This window comes from Poromitra crassiceps (assembly GCF_964638095.1).
Source record: "Poromitra crassiceps genome assembly, chromosome: 8".
Lineage (NCBI taxonomy): Eukaryota > Metazoa > Chordata > Actinopteri > Beryciformes > Melamphaidae > Poromitra > Poromitra crassiceps.
In genome coordinates, this window is record NC_139629.1 from 17,476,647 (window position 1) to 17,495,080 (window position 18,434).

At 45.3% G+C, this 18,434-nt stretch overlaps 1 protein-coding gene across 1 annotated transcript in view; it reads left to right on the plus strand.

The window, feature by feature from the left end:
• The window catches only part of jmy (junction mediating and regulatory protein, p53 cofactor), a gene marked incomplete at both ends in the record, with an annotated part of 49,652 nt that extends 31,351 nt beyond the window's left edge, over positions 1 to 18,301 (plus strand). The window contains 8 exon segments of the mRNA XM_083641348.1: positions 4,956 to 5,106; positions 6,203 to 6,372; positions 13,258 to 13,423; positions 13,871 to 14,055; positions 14,173 to 14,259; positions 14,539 to 14,631; positions 15,495 to 16,017; positions 17,988 to 18,301. Coding sequence (XP_083497474.1) covers positions 4,956 to 5,106; positions 6,203 to 6,372; positions 13,258 to 13,423; positions 13,871 to 14,055; positions 14,173 to 14,259; positions 14,539 to 14,631; positions 15,495 to 16,017; positions 17,988 to 18,301 — 1,689 coding nt within the window.
• Between the last annotated feature and the right edge of the window lie 133 nt (positions 18,302 to 18,434).

Genomic DNA, 18,434 nt, shown 5'->3' on the forward strand with positions numbered 1-18,434 from the left:
TGTTTCACATAGGCTGTGTTTTACATGGCAACTGTTGTCAGGTGGTCCCTGAGACTAGTTTACATCAGGTGGTCCCTGAGACTAGTTTACATCAGGTGGTCCCTGAGACTAGTTTACATCAGGTGGTCCCTGAGAGTAGTTTACATCAGGTGGTCCCTGAGACTAGTTTACATCAGGTGGTCCCTGAGAGTAGTTTACATCAGGTGGTCCCTGAGACTAGTTTACATCAGGTGGTCCCTGAGACTAGTTTACATCAGGTGGTCCCTGAGAGTAGTTTACATCAGGTGGTCCCTGAGAGTAGTTTACATCAGGTGGTCCCTGAGACTAGTTTACATCAGGTGGTCCCTGAGACTAGTTTACATCAGGTGGTCCCTGAGAGTAGTTTACATCAGGTGGTCCCTGAGACTAGTTTACATCAGGTGGTCCCTGAGAGTAGTCTACATCAGGTGGTCCCTGAGAGTAGTTTACATCAGGTGGTCCCTGAGAGTAGTTTACATCAGGTGGTCCCTGAGAGTAGTTTACATCAGGTGGTCCCTGAGACTAGTTTACATCAGGTGGTCCCTGAGACTAGTTTACATCAGGTGGTCCCTGAGAGTAGTTTACATCAGGTGGTCCCTGAGACTAGTTTACATCAGGTGGTCCCTGAGAGTAGTTTACATCAGGTGGTCCCTGAGAGTAGTTTACATCAGGTGGTCCCTGAGAGTAGTTTACATCAGGTGGTCCCTGAGACTAGTTTACATCAGGTGGTCCCTGAGACTAGTTTACATCAGGTGGTCCCTGAGAGTAGTTTACATCAGGTGGTCCCTGAGACTAGTTTACATCAGGTGGTCCCTGAGAGTAGTTTCCAATTGTCAAGTGAGTTTTATGCAAAATTGTGAAATGTCACTAAACATAGGAATGCAAATGAGGTGGCAGCAGGCTTGGTGCTGCTCGTAAATGGGTGACCAGGATGCTTGGATGAGAAACAAGAAAGACAAGATGTTAACTGTCAGTTTGAAAGGATGTAAATATCATGAGAGGAATTGAAGTGTGTGAAGCAATCCGCTTTGTCTGTTTGGAATTGGGTATGTAATTTGATTTAAGTAAAACATTTTTCTTTGTCTTTTTTGCTGGTTACAGCTTCACAAATGCTAAGATTTGCTTGTTTTTTTCCCAGTTTTGTTTTACTAGACTCTGGACTGACTGACTGACTGACAGACAGACAGACAGACAGACAGACAGACACAGCCCACCCACCTAGGCGCCATCGTGCAACTGTGTGGCATCGGCTCATACCAGGAATAATTTATTACATCACTGATGACATCACAATTGCTTGAGTGACATCACTGATGACATCACAGTCGTGACTGACACCGCCACAGACGCTGCCACCACACCGCTTAGCCTGCTCGAGTGACATCACTGATGACATCACAATTGCTCAAGTGACATCACTATGACATCACTGATGACATCACAATCGTGACTGATACGCCACAGACACCACCACCCACTTAGCCAATTTAACTAAAGATAGGCTTAGGCTAAATGATGAATCGATTTATCTATAGATAGACGACAACAAAAATCCACTGGTCATAAAAATGTGGTTATCGACACCAACCTGCTAGCCTTTTCATTTGCTGCCTTTTAGTGCTTTAAGTGGTGTTATAGATAGAAATCCAATACTCCGAGGCTCCCTGATAAACTCTAGTGCGTAACATCTGCTGCTGCACCACTCACACCTTCAGGCCTTCAGGCTATTTTCACCTTGTGAGATAAGGGCCATCATGGGGGTGTATCTGTAGTCATCCCAGGCCTTTAACCACGGGAACTGCTGTCACGTCTATTTCAGTGAGTCTGACACCTGGGATTTGTCACCAACAGCTGTTGACCAGAGAGGTGTAAAGAGAGGACTGAGTCACTCCTCCCCCCTGCTTGATTGTATCAAAATGTTGCACAGAAGACTGATACTATAAAGCAAGTCAGGATCTGATCTGAGAACGAGTTTTTCTACAACTGCTACTACGTCCTTGTGCGTAATTTCTTTGAAACGATTATTGACATTATCGATGAATCTGTCCATTACTTTCTCAACTAATCGATTAGTCGTTTGGTCTATAAAATGTCACAAAATGGTGAGAAATGTCGATCACTTCTTCCCCGAAGCCCAAGATGCCATGCTCACATGTCTTCTTTTGTCCTGACCAAGCACACAACCCAATGATAATCACTTTACTGTCATAGAAGACTAAAGAAACCAGCAAATATTCACTTTTAATCAACTGAAACAAGATCATTTGACCGTTTTTCCCCCCTGAAAAATTAGCCTCTAAACTGCTGTAAAAGGAGTTGGCAATTTTATGTCGATCGATTAATTCTTGCAGCCCGAGCATCATTTCATCATTTATTTACAGACACATTTAGCTGGTCAGTCGCCACTTCTGTTCTCACTCTGACGTATTATTCATCAGCAGCACACTTCATAACAACAATGACAAAACGTTCTGCTCTTATTTTGCACTCAGTGGACTGTGTCTCCGTGCAGCCACCACTGATTTGATTGCTGCGATGTCATTGTGATACTTTTTTTTTTTGGTTAGCGCAAAAATCGATATTTAAGTGTACAACATTAGTGTGTCTCAATCGCCCTAGCTACCTAGCTATCTGTTGGCCTCGGTCTTCCTCCCTCTGTCTCACGCTCTCTGTTGCACCCCAGAGGAATAGGTGGCGTAACAAATGAATGCTGCCTGCCATGCTGCATGTCTGCTGAAGCAATAGTGTTTTATTTATGAGGCAGGGATTAGCTCATGGATTGAGTGTCTGAGACTAACACCAGGAAGTGACAACGGAGAGGGGGAGGGGTTTGCCAGGTGACAGATTAGAGATGATCTAAACTAAAGGTATCTTTCTGTCATTATATTATTTCATACATTACTGCTGTTCTAGTATTTTATCCTGATACTATAGGGCAGTGTCCAAAAGTCACTTTTCAGCTTGTCTGCCAAAGGCTGGTAAACTTTTATTGGTCAAAATAATAGGTTTCTCACAGAAATATGCGTCTCCTACCTTTGTTCGCTGCTATTTTGCGTGTATGTTACTGTTCATTTAATACAAAAATGAGAGCAGATTAGATTAGAGGTTTCATTTAACACTTTTTGTTTTTGCTTTGTGTGGCCTCACATCTTGTGTTTCACCACATGGGTTAAGTTTCAACAAACGTTTAGCTTCTTAACGATCCCGACAGTGGAGAAACGGGAGATACACGTTTTCAAAAGTTTCGATTTTCCCACGTTGATTTTGTTGTTGTTGCAGCAATCAAATCAATCAGTGATCAGTCAGAGAGAGTGTACGGTGGCCAGCAGGGACCAAGTGTGAGAAGAGGCAAAGACCAAAGACTGTATATAACAGACTGCCTGTATTTTCTCATCTCAAAGTTAGCAGCCAGGGTGACCTTATAGATTGATCCGCCCTAAGACACTTTTTTTTTTTTTACAGGTGTTTGGTGCTGCTTGGTGGGTGGTCGTGTTAATTTGGGATCTTTGCTGTAGGCTCTTCTCTTCATCTCTGTTCACATTTAGGCCCAGCTGTTTCATGTCGGTGCTAAAAAATGCATCATGGGAAAAAAAGGGAGAGATGCACATCATTGTCGGCAAACAGAAAAAGTTTAAATTTGACCATCATCATCATCACCTCCCCGAGTCATTTCCACTGTTTGACAGCAGAACAAAACAATGACTCCCTTTTAACTGAACTCTGAAAGAGATCTTTTCCCTGAGACGTTTCATTCTGCTCTCTTTCTCCTCCCCCACTCTCCCTTTTCATTTCACCCCAAAACTCCTCCCCTGTTCTCTGTCTCACGTGCAGATGCGCACGCACGCACACACACACACACACATGCGCGTGCACACACACACACACACACACAAATGCACACACACACACACACAAACACAAATCACTAAGTTTGCTGGCCGACATAAGTCAACAAGGGCTTGTGAGGTTTGTCGTTGATTACTGTGGCGCTGTTTATTTTTGAGCACACCTACACACACATCTGTTTTACATTGAGATATGAATATGGATGCAACTATATGCAGAGGCCCTGACAGGGCGCTTGCTTGGCTTCTTCATTCTCTGTGTACATGGAGTTGGTTCTCCTCTCCTCTGGGGGATGTAGTTCACAGACAACAGCCAGGACAGCACTCCACGTGGCACAGCGTTCTCTCACTCTTTGCACATGGCCTGTCATGACTGCAGGAGAGGGGAAAACCCCCGACTGGGATCATGTGTATAGGGCCATTAGGATTTCCACAAAATCGGAAATGGAATCACGGAATTTGGGAATACAACTGGAATGAACTAACACATGAAATATTGCATTTTGACTGAAATTGTAAAAAAAAAAAAACGAGAGAAAAAAAAAAAAGGCCTAATAATTATTGTAGTGACCTATTTCCTAATTGTAAACTAGGCCTAGACTAGAGAAATAATTCAGTTTTCGATTGGGGTGTTTTGAGAGGGGGGACGGTCTTGCATCACCTTATAAATTGGTTGTCATGTTGAAGAGCATAAAAAACAAATTAGCAAAAAATAGACCTAACCCCTAAATTCAAATTTAAGATGGAAAAATGGAATTTGGGGAAAAAATAAAACAGATTTCACATGGCTTTGTGTGTGGAAATGTTCTGCCACATAATAGACTTCTTAGTGATTGCACCCCCTCTTCAGTTTGCTATGTATTTATTAGGGTTAGGGTGCCCTGCCACCTCAGTAGGACAGTAGGTTAGTGTCACTCCAAGCACAAACATACACAGCCATGCCTTTGGCCGCTACCTCGCCTCAAAGCGCCACCTTCTGTAACTGACTTGGCATTGCAAGGCGGTGAAGTCGATCGGTCGTTTCTTCATTGAACCGTCCTCACCTGTGCCGATGCAAATAGATTTGACTTGGCTCCCCCCCCTCCTCCTCAGATCTCCCTCGAGACGGAGCGTCTGGGCCCTCGCCGTGTGGAGGGCCTGAGGAGAGAGGAGGACGAGTGGCAGAGGAAGGCTCACGCTGCTGTGCTCTCCATACAAGACCTGACCGTCAAGTTCTTTGACACCACCACTCGAGCGCAGAAAGGTAAGCACACAATGTCATTTAGGCCCACTAGAAAGCAGCATGGAGTTCCCTCCAGATGCCATTTGTCTGACCTTTGAACTTTTGTATTGAATTTGTATTGATTAAGAAACTGCAGTTTGCTATTCATCAGCAAAGCATCAAAGAGATGATGTGGACAGAGATCATTCAACACCCAACATTCCCTCTCTCTCCCAGCTTTCACGTGCCAAACTGCTTTCTCCAAGCTTTCCCTTCCACAAAAAGCATTTTAGTCCTCAACTATTAACTGCTTACAAACATGCCAACTCATATAAAGGTAAAGTCCCACTGATTGTCACACAATGTGTGAAATTTGTTCTCCACATTTGACCCATCCCCTGGGGGAGCGGTGAGCAGCAGCGTGCGCCGCGCTCGGGAATCATATGGTGATCTAACCCCCCAATTCCAACCCTTTGATGCTGAGTGCCAAGCAGGGAGGCAAATGGGTCCCATTTTTATAGTCTTTGGTATGACTCGGCCGGCGATCGAACTCACGACCTCCCAGTCTCAGGGCGGACACTCAGACCACAAGGCCACTGAGCTGGTCGGTTCATTGCTGTTTAACTATGAAACAGATTTCATCTACTTTCAACTAGGGCCGGGCAATATATCAATATTATATCAATATCGTGATATGAGCCTAGATATCGTCTTAGATTTTGGATATTGTAATATCGTGATAGTGTTGTCTTTTACTGGATTTAAAGGCGGCATTACAGTAAATAGATTTTTTTTCTGGACTTACAAGATTGTTCTAGCTGTTCTATTATTTGCCTTTACCCACTTAGTCATTATATCCACATTACTGATGATCATTTATCCAAAATATCATTGTGTAAATATTTTCTGAACGCACCATTAGTCATTCATACAATATCATCACAATATCTACCGTGGTACTTGCTCAAACATATTGTGATATTTGATCCCCAAGCCTGCACTTCAACTAAATTTTTTTTTTTTCAAGCAGTCATGGACTGTATTGAAGTGAGTGTCATTTGAGTGTTTCAGTGTATGATCAACATTATTCTGTGCGTGCGCGTGTGTGTGCGTGTGTGTGTGTGTGTGTGTGTTGCAGCGGTATATGAGCGAATGCGTGTTGACCAGAGGAAGTTGGGGAAGTCGGCCTGGGCGGCAGCAGTTGAGCGCATGGAGCGGCTGCAGTACGCTGTCTCCAAAGAGACTCTGCAGCTGATGAGGGCCAAGGAGATCTGCCTGGAACAGAGGAAACACGGCCTGAAGGAGGAGGTAACCCATCACAAACCACTCATGCTACTCACAACAAAGCGGTTATCACTGATGTGTGGGCCAAGGTCACCCTGACCGTTACAGTACGCTAACAGTGCGTGTGTTGTGCTACCTTGATCTGCTGCCTGCGCAGCATGGCCAGTTCCCGCATGTCCCTGAAAGGCTGCAGCAGGTAGTGGTAGAGCTGGGTGGTGGCCTCCAGCAGCTCTCCGTAGGCCTCGTCCTCCTCTGGGTAGACCTCCAGCAGCTCTACCATGCTGTCCATGACACGGTGCTTCTCCAACACCTGCAGGAAGACATACAGCTTTAGGGGCACTTTACACGAGGACGGTTTCCTATGGTGACGGGGAATTATTTTATGGTTAGTGCCTCCCTATTAGACGGCGACGCCGAATTTGCGCTTAGGAAACGACACATTTTGAAACCACCCTCCAGAGTGGAATTCTTGGTGACGCTTCCCGCTGAGCGCTCCATGTAATCGCTTGAGACGGCTCATTTCAGGAACTCTGACGTGCCTGCACACGCGATTACGCCATAGGCATGCGCGAGTTGGCGGACATTTTCAAAATAAAACGTCAGTATGAATGAAGTTTGGCAACATTCAGAATTAAGCTACACTGCGGCCAACTTCAGTTACATGTTCATAACGTTACTGCTGCGAGGAGCCGATGGCTGTACCCGGTCGGCATTTAACGATAGTTACAAAAGCACGTCGACAGTGTTTTCTCACTGCCAGTAGCCTAACTACAGTAGGGTTGACAGATCACAGTCAGCGCTCCCGGTCCTCGCTGCTCGTTAAAGATTTCCAATAGGCGTTATTCTGATAAACTGGTCACATATATGTTACGTTCTCACCCGACAAATATTAAAACTTTAAAAAATTTTTTTTTTTTTTTTTTAGCTTGAAAACAGCTTTTTGGCAAGTCTAAATGACTGCGGTAGGCGTACTCTACTTCCGTGTTTAAAACCGGAAAGACGATTACGAAATGACGTCATGCAGAAGCGTCCTTGTATGGGCAAAGAATAAGGTGATCACACTGCCACCTAGCGACCTGGCATGTACATTACGGCGCTCATGTAAACAGGGAGAAGGTGTGAAGGAAACGCTATTGTGTCGTTTCTTCCAGAAACTGTCCTCGTGTAAAGGGCCCCTTTGATCTGCTGCAGACACACACAGGCCCTGCAGGAGGTCCAATATTCCATTTCAAGGTGAAACGCTTCACGCCAGGAAGGACATTTACCCAAATAGCCATAATAAAAGAACACGTTCTCAAGATGCTAGAAGAAAATATTGTCAGGCACACAAGGATATAGTTTAGTTTGATTCACTTTGTTATATGAAGGAATTTACATGTGACGCTCATGCTGCTGGTTCATTGGCAAACTGGATGTGAGTGTGTGGCAGCCCTACTTCTAACTCATTTACAATCGCAAGGAGGCCTAAACAAAGAGCTCTTTCAAAACTTAAGGGGGGAAAAGTAAGTCTAATTTATTATAGGCAAGGTACTGTACAGTAAAATGAGCAAGTGTGTGTGTATGCGCACGTGCAAGTGAACACGTGTGTGTGTGTGTGTGTGTGTGTGTGTGTGTCGCTCTCAGATTGTGCAGTGTGTCTGGGTGTGTTGTTTAACCCTAGAACACTAACGTCGGGTGATTTTCACCCGGACAATTGAATTCACGTGATTTTCATTGTCTTGCTGCTGTCTGAGGTGGGCGGGTCCTTAGGTACCTTCAGGATGCTCACTGATGTCATTGAATGTAGGTTTGTTTCCCTGCTCCCATTCATGGTTTTTTCTACCGGCTACGTGTTCGGGTGATTTTCACCCAACGTTAGTGATAGAGGGTCAAATATCTTCGGGTTAGGGTTCATGGTATTGTGGTGACTTTTTTTTTTTTCACCACACAAGTCCCATGAATGGGCGGACCGAAGGAGAAGTTGGGAGCTCCTGTTTTTTTTTTGGGGGGGGGGGGGGATTTTTTAATAACGATTACCTCATTTTCCCCGAATTTGACATATTTTTTTATAGTGTCCCCCATAATAAACTTTTTTGTGTTTTTTGTGATATTTCACATTTAAAAACAAAAGAAGAGTACCTCAATTTGCCATGTATTGTTGTATTTTAAGATATTTTGATGAGAAGTATGTTTTATGGGGTATATTGCATCGGGTGAAATACACCCGACGTTAGTGATGGTGTGACTTTAAATCACGTTAGTGTTCTAGGGTTAAGGCTGTTGTGTTTGAGTGAGGGGGGCACCAGAGGGCAGACTGAATAGTTTGAGAGAAAGGATCACTTGCAGATTGAGAGAGGTGGAGAAAGAGAGGGAAAAGCGGGGAGAGATAATGTCGGCCATGTTAGGCATGACCTCACATGTTAGGCATGACCTCACGGCTTAGACATCCTTAATGTCGGCCATGTTAGGCATGACCTCACGGCTTAGACATCCTTAATGTCGGCCATGTTAGGCATGACCTCACGGCTTAGACATCCTTAATGTCGGCCATGTTAGGCATGACCTCACGGCTTAGACATCCTTAATGTCGGCCATGTTAGGCATGACCTTGTCTCTTAGAACAGACGAGTTGGCTTCCGCAATTTTCAAATGCTCTCGCCATACCGTCTGTACGTTAGACCCCCAGAACATGCACAAGGAAGTAGTGAAAAAAACCTTCAGACCGGAAGGAAGTTCGACGGAATCTGACCAATCACGACACGCGTGTCCACGAAAAATATGTTCCCCCCGGAAACTTAAACCGATGCAGGTTGCTAATGCTAGCAGTGCTTTAGAATTACCATGGAAGCTACGCCGACGAAACCGGTGAAAGAAGACTCTGATAGACGTAAACGATGTATCCGCGGCTTGGAGGAACCTCGTGCAAGACGTGCACTTATTCCAGAGTTAAACGAAAGTGATGAGGTAAGTTGCTAACGTTACTGAGCTTATCGTTCGTCTTACTAATCAGCGTTAGCTAACGATAGCTACAGCAGTATACAGCTAGTTAGCTAATGTTAAATTCTGATTGGACCAATGAGCGGAAGTCCCGCCTTTCAACTTCCTCTTCCGTTTGGTGCATGATTCTCCCCCACGAAGTACAGACTGTATATAGCTGCATCCGCCGGATGTAGATAAGACAGTCTGTTTTAAGAGACTAGGCATGACCTCACGGCTTAGACATCCTTAATGTCGGCCATGTTAGGCATGACCTCACGGCTTAGACATCCTTAATGTCGGCCATGTTAGGCATGACCTCACGGCTTAGACATCCTTAATGTCGGCCATGTTAGGCATGACCTCACGGCTTAGACATCCTTAATGTCGGCCATGTTAGGCATGACCTCACGGCTTAGACATCCTTAATGTCGGCCATGTTAGGCATGACCTCACATGACCTCATCATGACCTCACGGCTTAGACATCCTTAACACGTTCACTGCCATTGACAAGATATCTCGGCTTACAGAATCCAACGGTTCACTGCCAATGACGAGTTATCTCGGCTTAAAAAAAAAAAAAAAAATTTGACGGTGGGACGTGGATCAACGCTCCCCACGTCTCCTATAAAAATATTGGAGTCAGCGAACGTGTACAACCCATTCCACGGACCCACTAAGTGGCGACAGTGCTCTCCACACTAGGAAAAGCAGAGCCAAAACTGTAGGGTAACGCGCGAGGAAACCATTCTCTACTGTAAAATGGATTGGCGAAAACGCTTTCACTTTCGCGCATTATCGCGCTGGGAGCTGGCGGTGGGGGATTCCAAAAATAGACTGGGTGGAAAACACACTTTGAAACACGCAGCATAAAGCCTAGAATCGCACAAAGCTTCATCAAAGCTCTCAAACCCAAGAAACAAGTGAGCCCTATCCACACTCGCTGCCAGGGAGGGAGGCTGCTCAAACTCGCAGCAGCAGCAGCAGAACACTCGCTTGTGACGAACGCTGCTGAAAGCCACCAGACACGCCCACGGAGGGAGGAGTTTGAAGGAGAGGGCGTTCAGAACTATATTGTTTAGATGTCTGATCTCTCACTGATGCCAAAAATAAATGGTTAAAGTGACTGTTCTGCCTGTTTGATTGAATTTCACAAAACTGCGATTATCTCAGCTTTCACTCTCAGACGCTGAAACCATGCTGTACTCAACGGCTAATATCTACATAACTACTAACTCTACAAACTAACTCTTTTAGACAGAGAAAGCACACATTCTATTAGTACTTTTGTGAACTTTGTGTTCACAAAGTCCAAGCAGAAAATAATCCTCGGCTCTTGTAAAATGAGCCAGAATCCTCAAAAAAACCCTCTGGCAGAACCTACCTACAGTAAAAAAAAAAGGCTGGCAGTGAATGTGTTAATGTCGGCCATGTTTGGCATGACCTCACATGACCTCACATGACCTCATCATGACCTCACGGCTTAGACATCCTTAACACATTGAGTGCCAAGGACGTCTCTGGACGTCCTAAAAAAATGTAACGAGGAGTGCCAAGGACGTCTGTGGACGTCCTAAAATCATAATTCATATTATTCCATAATTCTGCTGTTTAAGGTCGTACCTAGCCAGTGAGCATGAATCCCTTCAAGGGATCACACGGCGCCACCTTAAACATCGACACGGGAGCTGCGCCACCCACCTCAGATCCTTTGTGCAGGAGACAGCAGGGAAAGACGTGATCAAAGGGGAAACCGATGCATGCTTCAGCCAGAGCCGTATAGATTGCTCTGTCTGCAGCGGACAGTGGGCTCGGCTGCATCCGCGCTCACAACTGAGCTCTTCTGCTTCTATCTATCTCCACACGATTCCCTGCCAGAAAGCCAGCATCCGAAGCCGAACGGCCAAGCCTTTTCGTTCAGTCGCGTTTGGCATTTCCTTGTTGCGCGCTGGGATCCGTCCGGGGCAAAAACGGAGTCTGTGAGAAAACAAACTCTGTGCGTGTGGGGAGGAGCCCGCAGCTCAGAGGTGGAGAGGGGGGGGGGGGGGGGGCACGCAGGCTGCACAGAAACCACACCACGCCACCACATCAGAAAACACCAGCCAGAGTCAGTGAATGTGCTCGAAATTAGAGTGCAAAAGGTATTCATAAAAGTGACTATATCTTGGAAAGTAAAAAAAAACGACAGAAAACCCTTGAAAGTGCACTTTTTTTAGAGGCTGTCATTTCATAATGGAACTGTCTAGAAACAAAATTTCTTCTTTGGAAGAAGCAGGAGTGTTCAATGTTTCATTAAAGTCCCTGGAAACCAGAAATATTTCTTTATTATTTAGCATTTTGAGTTCATCACATCACAGGACCCTATGTTAATAAGCCACCAGCCAAATTTGAACGATGATGAACGTCGCAAAGTATATAAATTTAGGTTTGACAGTCTGGCAAAACTCATGAGAAAATCATTATTTTTTAGAGTGTATTTCTCCCGCGGACTGTGTGGGCGTGTCCCATCTGCAGCAGGTTTTCCGAGAGAGAGAGCGCGAGACAGAGGGGGGAGGGAAACGGAGAAAGAGATCAAGTTACACAGCACTCGCGAGTGTGTGTGTGTGTGTGTGTGTGTGTGTGTGAGAGCCACCAGCCTGTGTGTCTCTCGCTCTCTCTCTCACTAGTCCAGAGAGAGAGAGAGAGAGAGAGAGAGAGAGAGAGAGAGAGAGAGAGAGAGAGAGAGAGAGAGAGAGAGAGAGAGAGAGAGAGAGAGAGAGAGAGAGAGAGAGAGAGAGAGAGAGAGAGAGGCACACAGAGTGGGAGGGAGACGGACAGCGAGGGAGCGCTGTCACTGGGGGCAAAGAACGGAGTTGCCATAGGTGGGTGCGGATTGCGCGCATGTACAAAGGTTATATAGAGCTTATGACGTCATAAGCTCCTGCGTTTTAGCACCTCGCGCACTGCTGTCTTCAATGAGGAAGTACTTTGTAGAATCTTGTAGAAAAGTGGCGATTTTAAGGCTTTGGGTTGAAAGTAATGTATAATAATTTCGGAGGCACAAAATTACTAACATAAGACCCTAAATAACATAGTTAGAACGTTTTTGTGGATTTTGGTTTCCAGGGACTTTAAAGTCCAGCCCTGTCAATATAGCCCTAATAGAAAAAATTCTATAGCTGTTTTCAACTGAATGGAAGTGAATCTGGCACAGCCTGCAGACAATTTTACTGAAGCGCTGTGGCACTCAATGTGTTAATGTCGGCCATGTTAGGCATGACCTCACATGACCTCACATGACCTCATCATGACCTCATGGCTTAGACATCTTTGAACTAACATCCTGCTGTAGAACAGTGGAGATGACTCAGTGGGGATGAAGCTCGCGGTCAAATCGTTGCGTGACGTGTTGTGAACATGCAATAACAATCGATCTGTCCTCGTTAGGCACGACATACGGCGATCGTATCGCTATCGGCCGATGTTAGTCATTTTTTAATATATCTGCATCGGTTCCATGAGCAAAATAACAGATTGGTTATTGGTGTCGGCCAACATTTTCATATTGTAAATCTATGATGTCTGGGCTTTTCCAAATCTTTTGGAAATAAAGAAAGACATTACTTTTTCAAATTCACATTGTTTACATGCGTTTGTCAGTATGTACAAAATTTGATTATCATAGAAATTTGTTTTTATACAGATCATATCGGTCATCGGCCATAACAGCAAGGGCAATATCGGTTATTGGCCAAAATGTTCATATCTGTGCTTCCCTAGTCCTTGTGGTTCTGTGTAGCTCAGCTCTTAGAGCATGGCAGGAACACTGCAGGGTTCACGTCCCACTGAGACCTCCCATACTGAAGATATAATGCAAAGATAGTACTGTGAGGCATCCATCAAGTGGCATAATGTCCTTTAGCCTTAGAGTAATGCCAGTGTGTGTCTGTGTGCCAATGGTCTGTGCCCGCAGATGCAGAGTCTGCAAGGTGGGGAGGATGCCATGCTGCGTCTGGACCAGCTGGAGGCGCTGTACTACAAGTTGCAACTGCAGCTGTATGATATTCAGGCTGAGGTGCTGCGCTGTGAGGAGCTGCTGCTAACCGCTCAGCTGCAGAGTCTGCGAAGGCAGATGACAGGTGAGGGTCTGTTCTGTTCTGTTCTGTTGACAAAGATGTTTAACACATTCTGCCCCTTCTGTTTGTTTAGGCAATGACAGCTTCATAAGCTGTTCTAAAATCTAAAAGTTCTGCATTGAGTGGCTTATTACTTTCAGAAAACGGCATTAACAAACAATTTTATTAAAAAGAAAGTATCTAAATGTTTAATAAATCTTGAAACGAACATCATTAAAACATAATATTAAAATGATATTTGTGTGCCCAAAAACATATGCCTAATTTGAGCAGCAGCTAAACAAACTGACAAAGCACCACATAAGTAGGGAGCTCATTAACCTTCAAGATCTGATGCAATCACAGGTGTGCTTAGCGTGCACAACAGGTTTCTAACAGCTTTCAGAAGTGAGGAGCAGCACAAGCGTCATGTTCTACTTGTATCTGGATGTGTTTGTGTTGTGCTGCCAGAGCGACAGGACGAGGTGGTGTACTACGATGCCTATGAGAGCCCTGATGCCATGCAGGGTGTCGAGGACCCCGCAACTCCGCCAACGCCCCTCGAAGAGCTCAGTGTCCTCCAGCAGAGGACACGGCAGCTAGAGGCCCGCAGGGGGCGCATCACTGCCAAAAAAGTCTACCTCAAAAACAAGAAGGTAAGCGAGGGGATCGGTCGTGTCTTTAGCCGTTGTGGTGGCCTCCTGAAGACATCTCCCATAACATTGCTGCATCTCATTCTAATACATCATGTATCTCATTGTTTTCTTTAATAGGAAATTTGTGTTGTCAATCACAACCAGAAGATACAGCAGCACCAAGGTAGCCACGACGACCCCAGTCCCCTTCAGGCACTGCATCAGGTATGACCTGCAGTTTTATTAGTTGGTTGGGATCGAGCATCTCCGTAAGGGCTTGTCTGTGTCTTAATCTGTGCTGGCGGAGTCTGTAGGTGCGTCGCAGAGGATGAGTTACAATGAGACGCTAGATGCTGTTAGCTAACTTGTGTCTATTTGCTGTTGCTCTATCTATGCTAATCCCAATATTGGACATGCTCCAAATGGCTAGCTAGCACACTCGTTATTCTATCAAATTGCAAATGTGATAACCTGCGAGCGCCTGTGTTCCTCTTCCCTGTATAGCGAGAAGCTGAGGAAGATGAAGAGGCGAGGGGAAATGCCAGAGTGAGTCAGGAGAGACAGAGAACTCTGGACAGACTTCGCAGCCTCAAACAGGTAGGAGCTCACTCACACATCCACTGTCTGCCAATGTGCAGCTCCGTCAACCTCTCATCGGTTACATCAGTGTTTCTCAAAGTGTGGGGCGCAGTGGCAAAACAGGGGGGAAGGCGCAGGGGGAAATGCAGAAATGCAGCGCGGAACCAATGTTTTGACGTCTGACTTCTTTCCCGGTGAGCAATAAATGAACCCCGCTTCTGTAGTGACTTCGCATTCATTCCATGGATGGTTCATTCATATTGCCAAACATTTGAACTTGTTTTGTTCAGTTATGCACAGGTTGCACTTTATTGTTATTATTTTGAAAAGATGTGCAGTGCAAAACAGGTTCATTGCAGCCACTAATACAGTGATAATAAGCCAAATATTTGTTATTTTTTGCACAGATAGAACTTTATTGATATCGTTATAACAAAGTGATTGCACATTTCATTAGATTTTTATCTGATGGAGCAATCTGGTTAACTTTGTTCTAGCAAAGTGATTGCAATTTCTGTTTGATTATTTCAATTTATTATTTAAAAAAGCACAGATGTAGCAGTCACAACATTTTGTATAAAGTTGAAATGGAAGTTGTTTTTTTATTTGGACAACATTACTGAAAGAAAATAGAAAGGGATGGTCATGATCTTGATAAGTTAAGATCTTGTCAAGTTAAACTTGGACCCTTTTGTTACAATTGTGTTGGGGCGGTGGGGCATGAACATTTTTCCTCCTTCAAAGTGGGGCATGACAGAAAAAGTTTGAGAACCACTGGGTTACATACACACTCCAGATTCATGAAGGAGGGTGAATGCGTATACTGTATGCATCGTGCACATTGACTCTGATTTACATTTAAATGACTCTTGCCCACACAGCGCTACCCAGGCCAGGTGACTCTGAAGTCCAGCAGATTGCGTCTGAGCCAGACTCACAGTCGGAGGCGAGCGGGAGCCCCTCTCTCACCGCCGGGCACCCAGGCAGCCAGCGTCCAGACCGACAGCGTCTTGGACCTCCCAGAACTCTCCGCGCCGCCACGTGGCCGTGACGGCGCGTCAGTCGGACCGGCCGCTCTTCTTGACACTGTTGACTCTTTGCCTCCGTTCAGCTCGATGCCTCCGCTCTCGGCTCTGCCCCGCTCTGCTGCCCCGGCCTTCCTCTCACTGCCCCCTCCCCCACCGCCTCCCCCACCACCTCCTCCACCCTCAGAGGAGCAGCCGGGCGAGGGAGGGGAGCGGGAGCCCCTCGGCAGCCCGGCGCGGCACCACAACCGCGGGTCCGAATCCCCTCCGTTACCCCTGGCTCCCTTTTCCCCTCGCTTCTTTGACAGCAGCCAGCTGCTGACGGCCAGGAAGAAGCTGAAGAAGACGGCGTCTCTGGACTCTTCACAGTGGAGAAGAGGTAAGGCTGAAGCTCACCATCAATATTCGGATTCCAAAATGTTGTTTTGGCCGAGCAGACTCTTTGAACAGAGACATTGTAACTGGATGTGTTGAACAGGTACAGCCTATGTACCATCTCAGCGGATTTGATATGATGACATCATCTCTTCTATAAAGAAAATGGTAACATTAGCCTACTTGGCTTGCTAGTTAATGTCAGCGGCTGAACTGAGACCAAACACTTGAGAGTTTATAGTTTAGACACATTACAGAGGTGGCAACTTCTAATATCTTGACTCAAGTGTCTGTGTAAATGACTTGATGATGAGATTTGTTCCACCAGACAAGTTAATTCAAATTCTGTTTTCTAAATTTGTATGGAATAATGTAATTGATTGTAGAAATCAGTCATGATAATCTTACCAAGTTTCTATCCTATTAAAAAATCAGAAATAACGCGCTCAACTCCTTACTTATAGCTGGTTATATAAACTGGGTGCTGAATCCCTAAAACAAGTCTAATTCAAAAAAAGGAAAAGGGACAGCACTCCAAGTTGAAAGGTTTTATTGCCACACAATAATGGACGTTTCGAGCAGCAGCCCTTCTTCAGCTGTAATGGCAATTACATGCAGGTGATGCACAGGTGCCTCTAATTATAGGTCCCATGCGGCACAATCAGGGTAGACCAGCAGAGGGAGTCAGCAAAGTCAATGCAGGTATATTATACATGAAACACCACATTCATAGAAAACAAAACATTCAAAGAAAACAAACAAAAGACATCTCCTCATTAAGCCCCTTAGGGATGAGGGTATCAAGGGAGTGGATCCAGTAGGCCTCTCTTTGAAGGAGGATCTTGCCTCTATTCCCTCCTCGCCGTGGCATATTTACTGTTTCAATGCCCATGTAATGAAGATCACTCAAACTGTGGTTCAAACTATTAAAATGTCTCGCAACTGATGATTTCTCATCATGATTGCGTATAGAGCATTTGTGTTCACAGATTCTGGTTTTTAACTCACGTTTGGTTTTGCCTACATAGTATAAATTACATGGGCATTTCAACAGGTAAACAACATATCTAGTGTTACATGTGATTCTGCCTCTGACCTTAATGTTCACACCAGAACTTGGATGCGTGAAATGATTACCTTTGAGCATGGCATAACAATGTACACAATTATGGCAAGGAAAATTACCAGAAGGAATAGGACGAGAAAGAAAGTGAGTGGGTCTCTTGGGCAGGTCTGACTTTACTAAAAAATCTCTTAAATTGGAGGACCTCTTGTAAAAATATCTGGGTGAAGTTTGAAAAGCATTAGAAATGTGAAAGTCACTTTCCAGGATGTGCCAATATCTACTCACTACTTCTTTGACTGACTTAGATATAGGACTATAGGTGGATACAAATGCTAAGCCCTGAGAAGAGGTGTCTCTGGAACTAGATTTAAGTAAATCAGCCCGCTGCACTTGTCGTACTCTGTTAAGATGGTTCTCCAGTAAATCATCCCCATATCCTCTCTCCTTAAAATTAACACAAAGATTTGTAGCATATAACTAATAATCTATCCTATTAAAACCATATTGCATTGAAAAGTCCTCGATATTTAGTTTTCTTTATGATATTAAATTGATACTGAACTCTTGATTTGTTCTGACTTGACTTGCTGTTCTACATTTAGATTTGAGACTTGACATTATTAATGACATGGACTTGACTTGGTAATCTACATTTAGACTTGGGACTTGACTAGATAACCTGACGCTGCCAGATGGATGGGTTTGCTTATACTGCCCCATCTGGTGGAGTCAGGTTATTGACTAGAGACGTGTGCCTCAAAACTTGAGATTGCCTCGGCGACTGGAGCAAAATTGACTGGGACACCCCTCTGACACATGACATACATTAAATGCCAGAGGTATGACTCTCCTGCCTGTGTGTGTGTGTGTGTGTGTGTGTGTGTGTGTGTGTGTGTGTGTGTTTGCAGCGAGCTCCCCCATGGACGAGGTGCTGGCCTCTCTGAAGCGGGGCAGCTTCCACCTGAGGAAGGCGGAGCTGCGGGTTCTGGCTCCCGACCCGGACGACGACGAGAGCAACAACATCCTGGCACAGATCCGGCAAGGCGTCAGGCTGAAGAAGGTCCGCACCCGGCCCGAGCAGCAGCACCGCGCCAAGGGCTTCCCGCACTCAGCCGACGCCCTGACCCGCAGCATTCACGAGGCTCTGAGGAGGATCAAGGAGGCTTCGCCCGAGTCCGAGTCTGAAGACGAAGGCCTTCCATGCACTGACTGGGAAAACTAGCTTGGCTCATTGAAGAATATACAATATTTTTTTGTAAACACGCGTACTCTCTTGCACCAGATCTCTACGGCCTGCTCTTCATGGACGTGTAAGAGCCAAAACCGAGAAAAATCAGTGGTCCCCAATCCAGTGG